Genomic DNA, 13,954 nt, shown 5'->3' with positions numbered 1-13,954 from the left:
AAAAGTCCTTGGGGATAGAGAAAAAACGTTAATAATGAGGTGCATGCTAAATATATTTGGAAAAACATGGGGAAAGATGTGGAAAATTTTGTGTTTGAAAAACTGCACAGTAAGCAATGCATGCAAACCTGCAAGGATAACTCCATGCAAATTAGGGTCATATCCGATACCAAGCAGACCTTTTCAGAAAATACAAATGGATATCCTAGGAAATTTTTGTGATCTAGACATGGGAATAAGTACTTGTTAGTTAATAATAGATGAACTTACGAGGATAGGCAGAAATTTTTTCCACTTAAGCATAAAACAGCTGAAGAAGTAGCTAAAGCATTTTTCATGGTATCATTTGCAGATATGGCTCACCTGAGGTTCTATTGACCGACAATGGCAGAGAATTTGTGAACAAAACTTTAGAATGTTTAGCGGAAGTCATGGGGATACAGAAAGTAACAGTTATTCCATACAGACCTGAAGCTAATGGATTGTGTGAACGAGCGAAACAGGAAAGTGCTTGAAGCTCTCAGGAAGACTGTAGGTGGTAATGATAAGAATTGGGACAGATATATTGATATTGTTAGACATAGTATTAACACTATGGTTATGATTCAATTAAAATGTCTCCATTTGAAGCTTGTTAGGTTCCCCAGCACGAGGCACATTTGATCTGTTACTATATCTCAATCATGGGAAGGATACGATTGAATCATTTATATCTACAGCGAGAGAGAGAGACATGCTTGTCTCAGCCGTAATCTCGAAGCCACGAAGTAATAGTAAAACATCTGATCCCAGGATCAATGTCGGAGACAAGGTATTTTTTTTTTTTTTTTTAAAAATTTTAAAAATCACGTGAGAAACGAGCTGAACTACAAATTGGGTCCGAAATTTGAGGGTCCTTTTAGAGTCATTGAGGAAAAGATTGGAAACAGATTTGTAGTCTTAGAGGAAAAAACAGGTCAGTCGAAATTAACACATATATCAAAACTGAAAAGAGTTGGTTGTGGTAACTAATGTAATGTCACGCAGTTGATTTTTTTTGTCTGGGTTTTTGTTTTTGGAAATTGAAGGTGAAAATGTGTTTTAATGTTCTTTTTTCTCTCTTCATTTCTTCTACTATTTTTCTTATTATTGTGCAAACTGCAGCAGTTTGGCGTAAGATTCAGAGGTAAATATTTTTTTTTACGTGGAAAGTTGGTTTGAAAATATGGCGAATTTCTGTTAAGCTAGAAAATGTTGATGATAACACGTGGTAGTTCCTGTTTGTATGGGGGTTTTGGGACTGAGTTTTTTTTTTTTGTGTGTGTGGCTATAATCTTTGACGGTGGTTTTCTTGTGATTATATTTTTTTGGGGAGTGATCTGAGCTTTTACGAGCCGAGAGAGGGTTATAGGGGTTTTTATGGGTTCGGTGAAGAGGTTGTATTTTATTTCACCAGTGGTTATATTTGGTGCTATATAATGAGTGGTTTTCTGTGGTTTATTATCCCAACGAGGTAGTTATGTAGTTTTTATATACTTGTGGTTAGTATCATGGGTGAGTTATGTTTTTCAAGGACAATTGGGTACCTTTGGTGATATCCTAGAGATAATATTGTGAAATGTGATTATATAGTGTTAGTATAGATTCTTGGGCTATTTGGAGAATAATGATTTTCTGAGTTGCAAGTCTGACTAGACAAATCTAAAGTGCGATTCGAGCACATGAGGTATTCACAGGTGGATTTTTGCTGATAATTCTGTGATGAGTCCGGTTGCTGATTTTTTCCTTTCAGAGTTGATACTCGGAGAATTTGCACTGTTTTCAGAGATGTTGAATATGACTTTCCATGGAGATGTATGTAAGGGGGTCAATTCCGGTTGATGAGATATTATTATTTTTTTTTTTTCCTTTTTTTCCTACGAGAGATGTTCGTATCGGGGGTCAAGCTTTACATAGCATTTCTATTTCAGACAGGAGGTATAATTATCGGGGCATATGAGTTAGATAGAAGGGGTGTTCAGCATTATATTTTCATGAAGGTTAATTATATAAGGATTCAGTGGGTAAAGATCATATTTTTGCTTAGTGAGGAGTTTTTTTAATAAAGAGAGAGAGAGAATTATGTTGCGTCGACCTTAAATACTGTTAGCAGAAAAAGTTATTTTGTTTCCACTGCGGAATTGTTTTTTCTCTTTTGGAAACTGAAGATGCAAACGATCTTTGGACTTACGGGTTTTTGCTGAAATTTTCAGCCGATTTTTTAAAATAACGGTATTTTGAGGTTTCACTCAAAAAGTACAATGAAAATTGTACAGGCAATCGAAATATGAGACATGTTCTTCTCTCCATGGCAAATAGTCTGTTGAAGTTAGAAATTAGCAAAATAGATACAGGAGGGTTCCTATAGCTACCTCCTCAATCTCCTCTCTCTCTCTCTCTCTCTCTCTCTCTCTCTCTCTCTCTCTCTCTCTCTCTCTCTCTCTCTCTCTCTCTCTCTATATATTAACATATATATATATTAGTATATATATATATATATATATATATATATATACATAAATATTATAATGTGTGTGTGCATGTGCGTATGTATGTATACATAAATAGTATATCTCTGTATATATATATATATATATATATATATATATATATATATATATATATATATATATATATACTATATACATATATATATACAATATATATATATATATAAAGTATATTTTTGATTTTTAAAAGAAAAGCAAGCAATGCTATTTTTATTATTTAAACGTTTTTGTTCATTAAATCTTTTTTTATATCATTTTCTGTTGTTATGCCTCGTCCGCATTCAGTATGAAAACGATATAAGGAAAAGAAGAAAAAAAATAGTATAATAAGTAGGCAATATTCCAATTTCCGAATTTTACTAAAATCTGAAAATGTTGGTCGAACAGCCTCTCATACATATATTAGCTTCATATTTTTGTTCTAGTTATAAGTTAACCATGAAGGCAAAATTTCTCTCGGCATTTGTAGTTTTTTGTTTAATGCAGAGCTAGACTTTAGAGGGAAGTTCGTCATATTGCCATGTAATCGTGCAGATGTTTATTTTCCATTAAGATAAAATGTTCAAAGGAATAGAGTTCCCCTGGGGAGGTTGGGTCGCTTCATGAATTTCAACAGTTGTTTAGTTTGTTTTGAAAAAATAATCTGCTATGCTACGACTTTTTAATATAGGATTTTTAATACTGATATTATTTACTATAAATAGTACGAGGCCCTTTTGGGATGTTATCGCGTATCTAGTTACTAGCCTCCATGCCATATATATATATATATATATATATAATATATGTATATATATATATATATATATATATATATATATATATATAATATATATATATATATATATATAAATTATATATATATATATATATATATATATATATATATATATATATATATATATATATATATATATATAATATACATATACATTATATATATATATATATATATATATATATATATATATATATATTATATATATATATATAATATATATATATATATATATATATAATATATATATTTATATATATATATATATATATATATATAATATATTAATATATATTCATATTTATAATTGGGTTCGACTGAAATTTGTGTTCAAAGGGGAGAAGTAGTTTCTATGTAGCTGTGAATAAAGTCTCCATTAGCAATCCAGTTGCTTTATCGAACTCGGTATTTTCATTTGTTCTACATTGGCTCTAACTAGAATTTTCAAAAAGGCTGGTTCCCATACTTTGCCAGTCGTGCTTTACAGGTGGAATCTGGTTGAATTGTGTTGTAGTTAGGTAATATGTCATGTAACCTGTTTTCCTCCATAGTGTTCCGATAGTGTTAGAATACTCTACTTTTGTATAATTTTTTGAATTGCTTGTCTTTTTTTTTTTTTTTTTTTTTTTTTTTGGTTACTTGTGTCCAGATAACATGATCAATATTTTATCCTGCACAAATGAAAAAATTTGATCTCTATCCTATTTAAAGACTCTCAGTTTGAATGATAGAAAAATTAAAAATTACTTTTAAAATTTTAAAAAATATACTATTTATATGCCTTTAGATTTTGAGACCATTCACTAACTGTAACTACCACATGGAATTTGTTTTAACTTTATTTACAAGGATTCCCCTCTCCTCCTCCCCCATCCCCCCCCATCCCCCCTCTGCCTCCTCCCCCTCCCCTCCTCGTCAACTACACCTCCTCTCCTCATCCATTCCTCCCCCTCCTCTCTGCTCCTCCTACTGCCCTCCTTCAGGCCACCAGCCTTGGATGCTTCCAGAATAGTACTTCCAGCAGCCCCCCAACTGCCTTCAGTCCAACAGCCTTGGATGCTTCCAGAGCAGAGTAATTAAGCAGCACCCCGACTGCTTTCAGTCCACCAGCCTTGGATGCTTCCAGAGTAGAGTACTTCCAGCAGATACCCAACTGCCTTCAGTCCACCAACCTTGGATGTTTCCAGAGCAGAGTACTTCCAGCAAAACCCCAACTGCTTTCAGTCCACCAGACTTGGATGCTTCCAGAGCAGAGTACTTCCAGCAGCCCCCCAACTGCTTTCAGTCCACCAGCCTTGGATGCTTCGAGAGTAGAGTATTTCCAGCAAAACCCCAACTGTTTTCAGTCCACCAGCCTTGGATATTTCCAGAGTAGAGTACTTCCAGCAGCCCCCCAACTGCCTTCTGTCCACCATCCTTGTATGCTTCCAGAGCAGAATACTTCCAGCAGCCTACCGACTGCCTTCAGTCCACCAGTCTTGGATGCTTCCAGAGCAGAGTACTTCCAGCAGCCCCCCAACTGCCTTCAGTCCACCATCCTTGTATGCTTCCAGAGCAGAGTACTTCCAGCAGCCCCCCAACTGCCTTCAGTCCACAAGTCTTGGATGCTTCCAGAGTAGAGTACTTCCAGCAGGCCCCTAACGGCCTTCAGTCCACCAGCCTTGTATGCTTCCAGAGCAGAGTACTTCCAGCAGCCCCCCAACTGCCTTCAGTCCACCAGCCTTGTATGCTTCCAGAGCAGAGTACTTCCAGCAGCCCCCCAACTGCCTTCAGTCCACCAATCTTGGATACTTTCAGAGCAGAGTACTTCCAGCAGCCCCCCAACTGCTTTTAGTCCACCAGTCATGGATGCCTCCAGAGTAGAGTACTTCCAACAGTCCTCCAACTGCTTTCAGTCCACCAGCCTTGGAATGCTCCAGAGCAGAGTACTTCCAGCAGCCCCCAAACTGCCTTCAGTCCACCAGCCTGGATGCTTCAAGAGCAGAGTACTTACAGCAGCCCCCAAACTACTTTCAGTCCACCCCCACCCAGTCATGGATGCCTCCAGAGTAGAGTACTTCCAGCAGCCCCCCAACTGCATTCAGTCCGCCAGCCTTGGATGCTTCCAAACCAGAGGTACTTCCAGTAGCCTCCAACTGCCTTCGTCCACCAGCCTTGTATGCTTCCAGAGCAGAGTACTTCCAGCAGCCCCCCCAACTGCCTTCAGCCACCAGCCTTGGATGCTTCCAGAGTAGATTACTTCAGCAGCCCCTAACTGCCTTCAGTCCACCAGTCCCTTGGATGCTTCCAGAGTAGATTACTTCCAGCAGCCCCACAACTGCCTTCAGTCCACCAGCCTTGGATGCTTCCAGAGTAGATTACTTCCCAGCAGCCAACCCAACTGCCTTCAGTCCACCAGCCTTGGATGCTTCCAGAGTAGAGTACTTCCCAGCAGGCCCCCCCACTGCCTAATTCAGTCACCAGCCTTGGATGCTTCCAATAGAGTACTTCCAGCAGCCCCCCCAACTGCCTTCAGTCCACCCAGCCTTGGATGCTTCCAGAGTAGATTACTTCCAGCAGCCCCCCCCAAACTGCCTTCAGTCCCCACCGCCTTAGATGCTTCCAGAGTAGAGTACTTCCAGCAGCCCCCCCAACTGCCTTCAGTCCACCAGCCTTGGATGCTTCCAGAGTAGAGTACTTCCAGCAGCCCCCCAACTGCCTTCAGTCCACCATCTTGGATGCTTCCAGAATACAGTACTTCCCGCAGCCCCCTAATGCCTTCAGTCCCACCAGCCTTGGATGCTTCCAGAGGAAAGTACTTCCAGCAGAACCAACTGCCTTCAGTCCACCACCTTGGATGCTTCCAGAGCAGAGTACTTCCCAGCAGTCCCCCAACTGCCTTTAGTCCCACCAGCCTTGGATGCTTTGAGAATAGAGTATTTCCAGCAGCCCCCCAACTGCTTCAGTCCACCAGCCTTGGAGCGTTCCATAGCAGAGTACTTCCAGCAGCCCCCAACTGCCTTCAGTCCACCAGCCTTAGATACTTTCCAGAAATAGAGTACTTCCAGCAGCCCCCAAACGCATTCAGTCCACCAGCCTTGGATGCTTCAGAGTAGAGTACTTCAGCAGCCCCCTAACTGCCTTCAGTCCACCAGCCTTAGATGCTTCCTGAGTAGAGTACTTCCAGCAGCCCCCGCCCAACTGCCTTAAGTCCACCACCAAGCCTGGTTGCTTCCAGAGTAGAGTACTTCCAGCAGCCACCAAACATCCTTCAGTCCACCGGCCTTGGAGCTTCAACAGTAGAGTACTTCAGCAGCCCCCTCACTGGCCTTCAGTCCACCAGCCTTGGATGCTTCTAGAGTAGAATACTTCCAGCAGCCCCCCCCCCCCCCACCCCCCACCCGATGCTTTCAGCCCACCAGCCTTTGGATGCTTCCAGAGTAGAATACTCCAGCAGCCCCCCAAAACTGCTTAAGTCCACCAGCCTTGGATGCTTCCAGATCAGAGTACTTCCAGCAGCCCCCCAACTGCCTTCAGTCCACCAGACTTGGATGCTTCCAGAGTAGAGTACTTCCAGCAGCCCCCCAACTGCCTTCAGTCCACCAGACTTGGATGCTTCCAGAATAGAGTACTTCCAGCAGCCCCCCTAAACTGCCAGTCCACCAGCCTTGGATGTTCCCCAAAGTAGAGTACTTCCAGCAGCCCCCCCAACTTGCTTCAGTCCACCAGCCTAGTATGCTTCCACAGTAGGTACTTCCAGCAGCCCCCCAAACTGCCTTCAGTCCACCAGACTTGTATGCTTCCAGAGCAGAGTACTTCAGCAGCCCCCAACTGCCTTCAGTCCACCATGCCTTGGATGCTTCCAGAGCAGAGTACTTCCAGCAGAAACCAACTGCCTTCAGTCCATCAGCTTGATGCTTTACAGAGAGAGTAATTCCCAGCAGGCCCCCAACTGCCTTCAGTCCACCAGCCTTGGATGCTTCCAGAGCAGAGTACTTCCAGCAGCCCCCCAACTGCCTTCAGTCCACCAGCCTTGGATGCTTCCAGAGCAGAGTACTTCCAGCAGCCCCCAACTGCCTTCAGTCCACCAGCCTTGGATGCTTCCGGAAACGCGAAGTACTTCCAGCAGCCCCCCAACTGCCCTTCAGTCACCAGCCTTGGATGCTTCCAGAGCAGAGTACTTCAGCAGACCCCCCAACTGCCCTTCAGTCCCCCCCACCAGCCTTGGATGCTTCCAAACCAGAGTACTTCCAGCAGCAAACCCCAACTGCTTTCAGTACACCAGCCTTAGATGCAAACAAACAAAGTCTTCCAGCAGCCCCCCAACTGCTTTCAGTCCACCAGCCTTGGATGCTTCCAAAGCAGAGTACTTCCAGCAGCCCCCCAACTGCCTTCAGTCCACCAGCCTTGTATGCTTCCAGATTAGAGTACTTCCAGCAGCCCCCCACTGCTTCAGTCCACCAGCCTTGGATGCTTCCAGAGTAGAGTACTTCCAGCAGCCCCCAACTGCCTTCAGTCCACCAGCCTTGGATGCTTCCAGAGCAGAGTACTTCCAGCAGCCCCCCAACTGCCTTCAGTCCACCAGCCTTGTATGCTTCCAGATTAGAGTACTTCCAGCAGCCCCCCCAACTGCCTTCACTCACCCAAGCCCTTGGATGCTTCCAGAATTTAGAGCACTTCCCAGCAGCCCCCCAACTGCCTCACTCCACCAGCCTTGGATGCTTCCAGATTTAGAGCCACTTCCAGCAGCCCCCCCAACTGCCTTCACTCCACCAGCCTTGGATGCTTCCAAAACCAGAGTACTTCCAGCAGCACCCCAACTGCTTTCAGTACACCAGCCTTGGATGCTTCCAGAGCAGAGTAATTCCAGCAGGCCCCCCAACTACATTCAGTCCCACAAGCCTTGGATGCTTCCAGAGCAGAGTACTTCCAGCAGCCCCCGCCCCTCCCCAACTGCTTTCAGTCCACCAGCCTTGGATGCTTCCAAAGCAGAGTACTTCCAGGCAGCCCCACAACTGCCTTCAGTCCACCAGCCTTGTATGCTTCCAGATTAGAGTACTTCCAGCAAGCCCCCCCAACTGCCTTTCAGTCCACCAGCCTGGATGCTTCCAGAGCAGAGTACTTCCAGCAGCCCCCCACCCCCCAACTGCCTTCAGTCCACCAGCTGTATGCTTCCAGCTTAGTGCACTTCCAGCAGCCCCCCCAACTCCCTTCAGTCCACCAGCCTTGTATGCTTCCAGAGCAGAGTACTTCCAGCAGCCCCCAACTTCCTTCAGTCCACCAGCCTTATATGCTTCCAGAACAGAGTACTTCCAGCAGCCCCCTAAATGCCTTCAGTCCACCAGCCTTGTATGCTTCAGTAGAATACTTCAAGCAGCCCCCCCAACTGCCTTCAGTCCACCAGCCTTGCATGCTTCCAGAGTAGAGTACTTCAGCAGCCCCCAACTGCCTTCAGTCACAGCCTTGGATGCTTCCAGTGCAGAGTGTTCTCAGCAGCACGCCAACTGCCTTCAGTCCACCAGCCTGGATGCTTCAGAGCAGAGTACTTCCGGCAGCACCCCAACTGCCTTCAGTCCACCAGCCTTGTATACTTCCAGAGTAGAGTACTTCCAGCAGCCTCCCAACTGCTTTCAGTCCACCAGCCTTGGATGCTTCCAGAGCAGAGTACTTCCAACAGCCCCCCAACTGCCTTCAGTCCACCAGCCTTGTATGCTTCCAGAATAGAGTACTTCCAGCAGCCCCCCAACTGCCTTCAGTCCACTAGCCTTGGATGCTTCTAGAGCAGAGTATTCCACCAGCCCCCCCCCCCAACTGCCCCTCCAGTCACCAGCCTTGGATGCTTCCAGAGTAGAGTACTTCCAGCTCCCCCAACTGCCTTCAGTCCACCAGCCTAGGATGCTTCCAGAGTAGAGTACTTCCAGCAGCCCCTCAACTGCCTTCAGTCCACCAGCCTTGTATGCGGTCCAGAGTAGAGTACTTCCAGCAGCCCCCCAACTGCCTTCAGTCCACCAGCCTTGGGATGCTTCCAGGGTAGAGTAACTTCCAGCATCCCCAACTGCCTTCAGTCACCAGCCTTGGATGCTTCCAGGGTAGAGTACTTCCAGCATCCCCCCAACTGCCTTCAGTCCACCAGCCTTGGATGCTTCCAGGGTAGAGTACTTCCAGCATCCCCCCAACTGCCTTCAGTCCGCCAGCCTTGGATGCTTCCAAGGTAGAGTACTTCCAGCATCCCCCCAACTGCTTTCAGTCCACCAGCCTTGGATGCTTCCAGAGTAGAGTACTTCCAGCAACCCCCCAACTGCATTCAGTCCCCCAGCCTTGGATGCTTCCAGAGTAGAGTACTTCCAGCAGCCCCCCAACTGCCTTCAGTCACCAGCCTTGGATGCTTCCAAAATAGAGTACTTCCAGCAGCCCCCCAACTGCCTTCAGTCCACCAGCCTTGGATGCTTCCAAACCAGAGTACTTCCAGCAGCCCCCCAACTGCATTCAGTCCACCAGCCTTGGATGCTTCCAGAGCAGAGTACTTCCAGCAGCCCCCCAAACTGCCTTCAGTTCACCAGGGCCTCGATGCTTCCAGAATAGAGTACTTCCAGCAGCCCCCCAACTGCCTTCAGTCCACCAGCCTTGGATGCTTCCAAACCAGAGTACTTCCAGCAGCCCCCAACTGCCTTCAGTCCACCAGCCTTGGATGCTTCCAAACCAGAGTACTTCCAGCATCCCCCCAACTGCTTTCAGTCCCACCAGCCTTGGATGCTTCCAGAGTAGAGTACTTCCAGCAGCCCCCAACTGCCTTCAGTCCACCAGCCTTGGATGCTTCCAGAATAGAGTACTTCCAGCAACCCCCAACTGCCTTCAGTCCACCAGCCTTGGATCTTCAACAGAGTACTTCCAGCAGCCCCCAACTGCATTCAGTCTACCAGCCTTTGATGCTTCCAGAGCAGAGTACTTCCAGCAGCCCCCCCAACTGCCTTCAGTCCTCCAGCGTTGGATGCTTCCAGAGTAGAGTGCTTCCAGCAGCCCCCCAACTGCCTTCAGTCCACCAGCCTTGGATGCTTCAGAATAGAGGTCTTCCAGCATCCCCCCAACTGCCTTCAGTCCACCAGACTTGGATGCTTCCAGAGTAGAGTACTTCCAGAAACCCCCCAACTGCTACAGTCCACCTGCTTTGGATGTTTCCAGAGTAGAGTACTTCCAGCAGCCCCACAACTGCCTTCAGTCTACCTGCTTTGGATGCTTCCAGAGTAGAGTACTTCCAGCAGCCCCCAACTGCTTCAGTCACAGCCGGCCTGCTTCCAGAGTAGAGTTCTTCCAGCAGCCCCCAACTGCCTTCAGTTCACCAGTCTTGGATGCTTCCAGAGTAGAGTACTTCCAGCAGCCCCCAAACTGCCTTCAGTCCACTGCTTTGGATCTTTTAGAGTAGAGTATCCCCCTTCAGCGAGCCCCCCTTCCGACTGCTTCAGTCCCCCACCTGCTTTGGATGCTTTTAGAGTAGAGTACTTCCAGCAGCCCCCCAACTGCCTTCAGTCCACCAGCCTTGGATGCTTCCAGAGTAGAGTACCTCCAGCAGCCCCCCAACTGCCTTCAGTCCACCAGTCTTGGATGGTTCCAGAGAAGCGTTCTTCCAGCAGCCCCCCAACTGCCTTCAGTCCGCCAGCCTTGGATGCTTCCAGAGTAGAGTACTTCCTGCAGCCCCCAACTGCATTCAGTCCACCAGCATGGATGTTTCCAGAGTAGACTACTTCCAGCAGCCCCCCCTCCCCAACTGCCTTCAGTCTACACTGCTGGATTGCTTAAGAAAGAGTAGAGTACTTCAGCAACCCCCCAACTGCCTTCACTCCACCAGCCTTGGATGCTTCCAGAGTAGAGTACTTCCAGAAGCCCCCCCGACTGCTTCCAGTCCACCAGCCTTGGATGCTTCCAGAGCAGAGTACTTCCAACAGCCCCCAACTGCCTTAGTCACCAGCCTTGGATTTTTCCAGAGTAGAGTTCTTCCAGCAGCCCCCCAACTGCTTTCAGTCCACCAGCCTTGGATACTTCCAGAGCATAGTACTTATCCAGCAGCCCCCCAACTGCCTTTCAGTCCACCAGCCTTGGATGTTTTCACTTTCTTTCCTGCAGTGTTCTTCCTCTCCCTTTCCCTCTGGTTGTCCTATTTGTTTGCGATTGTCTTGTCTATTTTCTTCTTTTCTTTATCAATTCATATTTCCCTTTAGAATCCTCTTCCATACCCAAACCTCCATTTTTTGAATGTGTTCCCTTCGTAGCTCTTTTCTTCTTTTTCCGACGCTCCTGCGGACTAACCTGGGTGGTAGCTGGTTTATCATATTTATTTTCGTAATACAAAGCGAGCAGTAAAGGATCCTGAAGGAAGAGCCCAATGTAATCACGAAGTTGCACTTCAACTTTAGACCTTTTGGGTTTTCGTTTTCTCCACAGGTCTTTTTTCCTTCTCTTGAGATCACTTAATGCACTATTTAGCTTCTGTTTTTCAAGCTTTGCTTTAGCCTTTTTCCTCTTGTGTTCTTCCTCTAACTTGGTTCTGATTTCATTCTTCAGCCTATATCCTTCAGCCTTCAATTGGGCGTTCCTTTCCTTCAATTCCTGCTTGAAAGCTCTTTGTGCTTCCTTTTTACTTTTTCGTTCTTCCATCCTTACTTGATGGTCATACAGTGCCAAAGACATGGCTTCTCTCTCTAGCCATTCTCGGTCAGCCTTCTTTTTCTGGTTCATTATCTTACGTTCTTGCTTGACAAACTCGATCAAGTCCCTCAGTTTCCTCAATCTGTCATCTCTTCTTTTCTGTTTCCTCTCCTCGTGTTGCTCCCTGATGTTCCTCTTGACTGCGCTAACCCACCTTTTTTCAGCTTTGGCATCCTTGTCATTCTTCTGTCCAGCTCTTACCTCCCTCCGAAGTTCCTCCAATTCCTCTTTCAGCTTTGCAATTTCTTTAAGTGCGTCTGCCAGTTCCTTTCTCTCCTTTTCGACCTCTTCTTCTTTATTACTCTCTTGGCACTTTCGGCTCGAGATTGATTCTTCCTCGTTTGTCGTGGTTCTAGTCATGAGTCTTACAACGTTTTCAGTAACTTTCTGAATGAATTTGTCTTTTTCCTTCAGCGTCGCCTTCAGCCAAGAACGTTCGTTTTCCATTGCCTGAATTTCGCTCCTATGGTTATCCTGGATTTCCTTAATCCGTTTCTCATAGACATCCTTCAAGGCAAATATGATTTCTTCGACGCCCTGGTTAGAACTCTGTGTAGATAAAGATGATGATTTTGCCTTTTCTTGCCAGAGAGAAATCATCTTTCCAATAGGTTCAAGGGTAAACACTGTTCCTAAGACAGGCAAAACATAATAATAGTATATCTGACGGGATCATTTGTAAACCCGCAGCCAAACTGATTAATTAAATTGACAATTGCATTCATTGTTCGTATATGCCGAGTAAGACGCCTGTTCATTAGGTTAGTTTTCAAAGCTGACACATGATTGCGATTCGTTCCGCTGGAGACTTCAAAGTCTCATCCTCCTTTCGCGCTTCCTCCGCTTCCACGATGGAAGCCCTCAGAATCTGACAATTGCGATGACTCGGGTCTTGGATCATTCTCCTTGACGGAGACGGAATCGTCAGGGCAAGGATCTGAAGGCTTCAGGATCTGAAGACTTCGAGTCGTCAGGGCCAGGATGAAGGCTTCGGATCTGAAGACTTCGAGTCGTCAGGCCAGGGAAGGAAGGCTTCGGATCTGAATTTCGAGTCGTCAGGGCCAGGGAAGGAAGGCTTCAGGATCTGAAGATTTCGAGTCGTCAGGGCCAGGGAAGGAAGGCTTCAGGATCGAAGATTCGAGTCGTCAGGGCCAGGAAGGAAGGCTTCAGGATCGAGGATCGTGTCAAGCCAGGGAAGGAAGGCTTCGAACGAGATTCGAACATCTGGAATTTGTCTTTCGGGAACATAGTGAGTGAAAAAAAGAGAGACCTTAAAACCAGATGTAGAAGAATAGACAAACTAGAAATAATGAGTTTGATGAATAAAAAAAGCACATGCGAATAAGAGGCGTCGTTGTAAAATGAAATACATACATATATATATATATATATATATATATATATATATCTATATATATATATATATATATATATATATATATATATACATATATACATATATGTATGTTTCTGTTTCTCTATATATTTGCCTATTATAAAATTTATATATATATATATATATATATATATATATATATATATATATATATATATATATATATATATATATATATATATATATATCATATATATATATATATATATATACACCACACACACACACACATATATATATAATATATATATATATATATATATATATATATATATATATATATATAGTATGTATATATATGTGTGTGTGTCGTTTCTTTCATATCTTTGCTTATTATAAATATATTATATATATATATATATATATATATATATATATATATATATATATATATATATATATATTATATTCATAAAACCACGGCCAAAAACCGCTTAACACTTAGCCAACCTTTCACCATCAAAGATAAAACACACTAAAAGTAAATAAAGTGAAGAGGCACAAGAATGACAAAATAATTGGGCTAAAAACAGGGGGACAGCAGAGGAATGCTCGTTTATGTATATGTATATA

At 44.6% G+C, this 13,954-nt stretch overlaps 2 protein-coding genes across 2 annotated transcripts; one reads left to right on the top strand and one right to left on the bottom strand.

Annotated features, from left to right (window-relative positions):
- The first annotated feature begins 7,940 nt into the window (after positions 1-7,940).
- On the top strand, positions 7,941-10,705 carry LOC135202650 (uncharacterized). Its single transcript, XM_064232144.1, has 3 exons — positions 7,941-8,084; positions 8,398-8,888; positions 10,381-10,705. The coding sequence occupies exons 1-3, from the start codon at positions 7,941-7,943 to the stop codon at positions 10,703-10,705; spliced, it is 960 nt and encodes a 319-aa protein (XP_064088214.1).
- Positions 10,706-11,457: 752 nt separating this feature from the next.
- LOC135202649 (golgin subfamily A member 6-like protein 22) lies at positions 11,458-12,585 on the bottom strand. The gene has a single exon (XM_064232142.1). It carries the CDS (start codon positions 12,583-12,585, stop codon positions 11,458-11,460), a length of 1,128 nt encoding a protein of 375 aa, XP_064088212.1.
- Positions 12,586-13,954: the final 1,369 nt, after the last annotated feature.

The sequence above is a fragment of the Macrobrachium nipponense genome, chromosome 33 (assembly GCF_015104395.2).
Source record: "Macrobrachium nipponense isolate FS-2020 chromosome 33, ASM1510439v2, whole genome shotgun sequence".
Lineage (NCBI taxonomy): Eukaryota > Metazoa > Arthropoda > Malacostraca > Decapoda > Palaemonidae > Macrobrachium > Macrobrachium nipponense.
The sequence above is the reverse complement of the archived record's forward strand: the minus strand, read 5'-3'. Positions and strand labels throughout refer to the sequence as shown.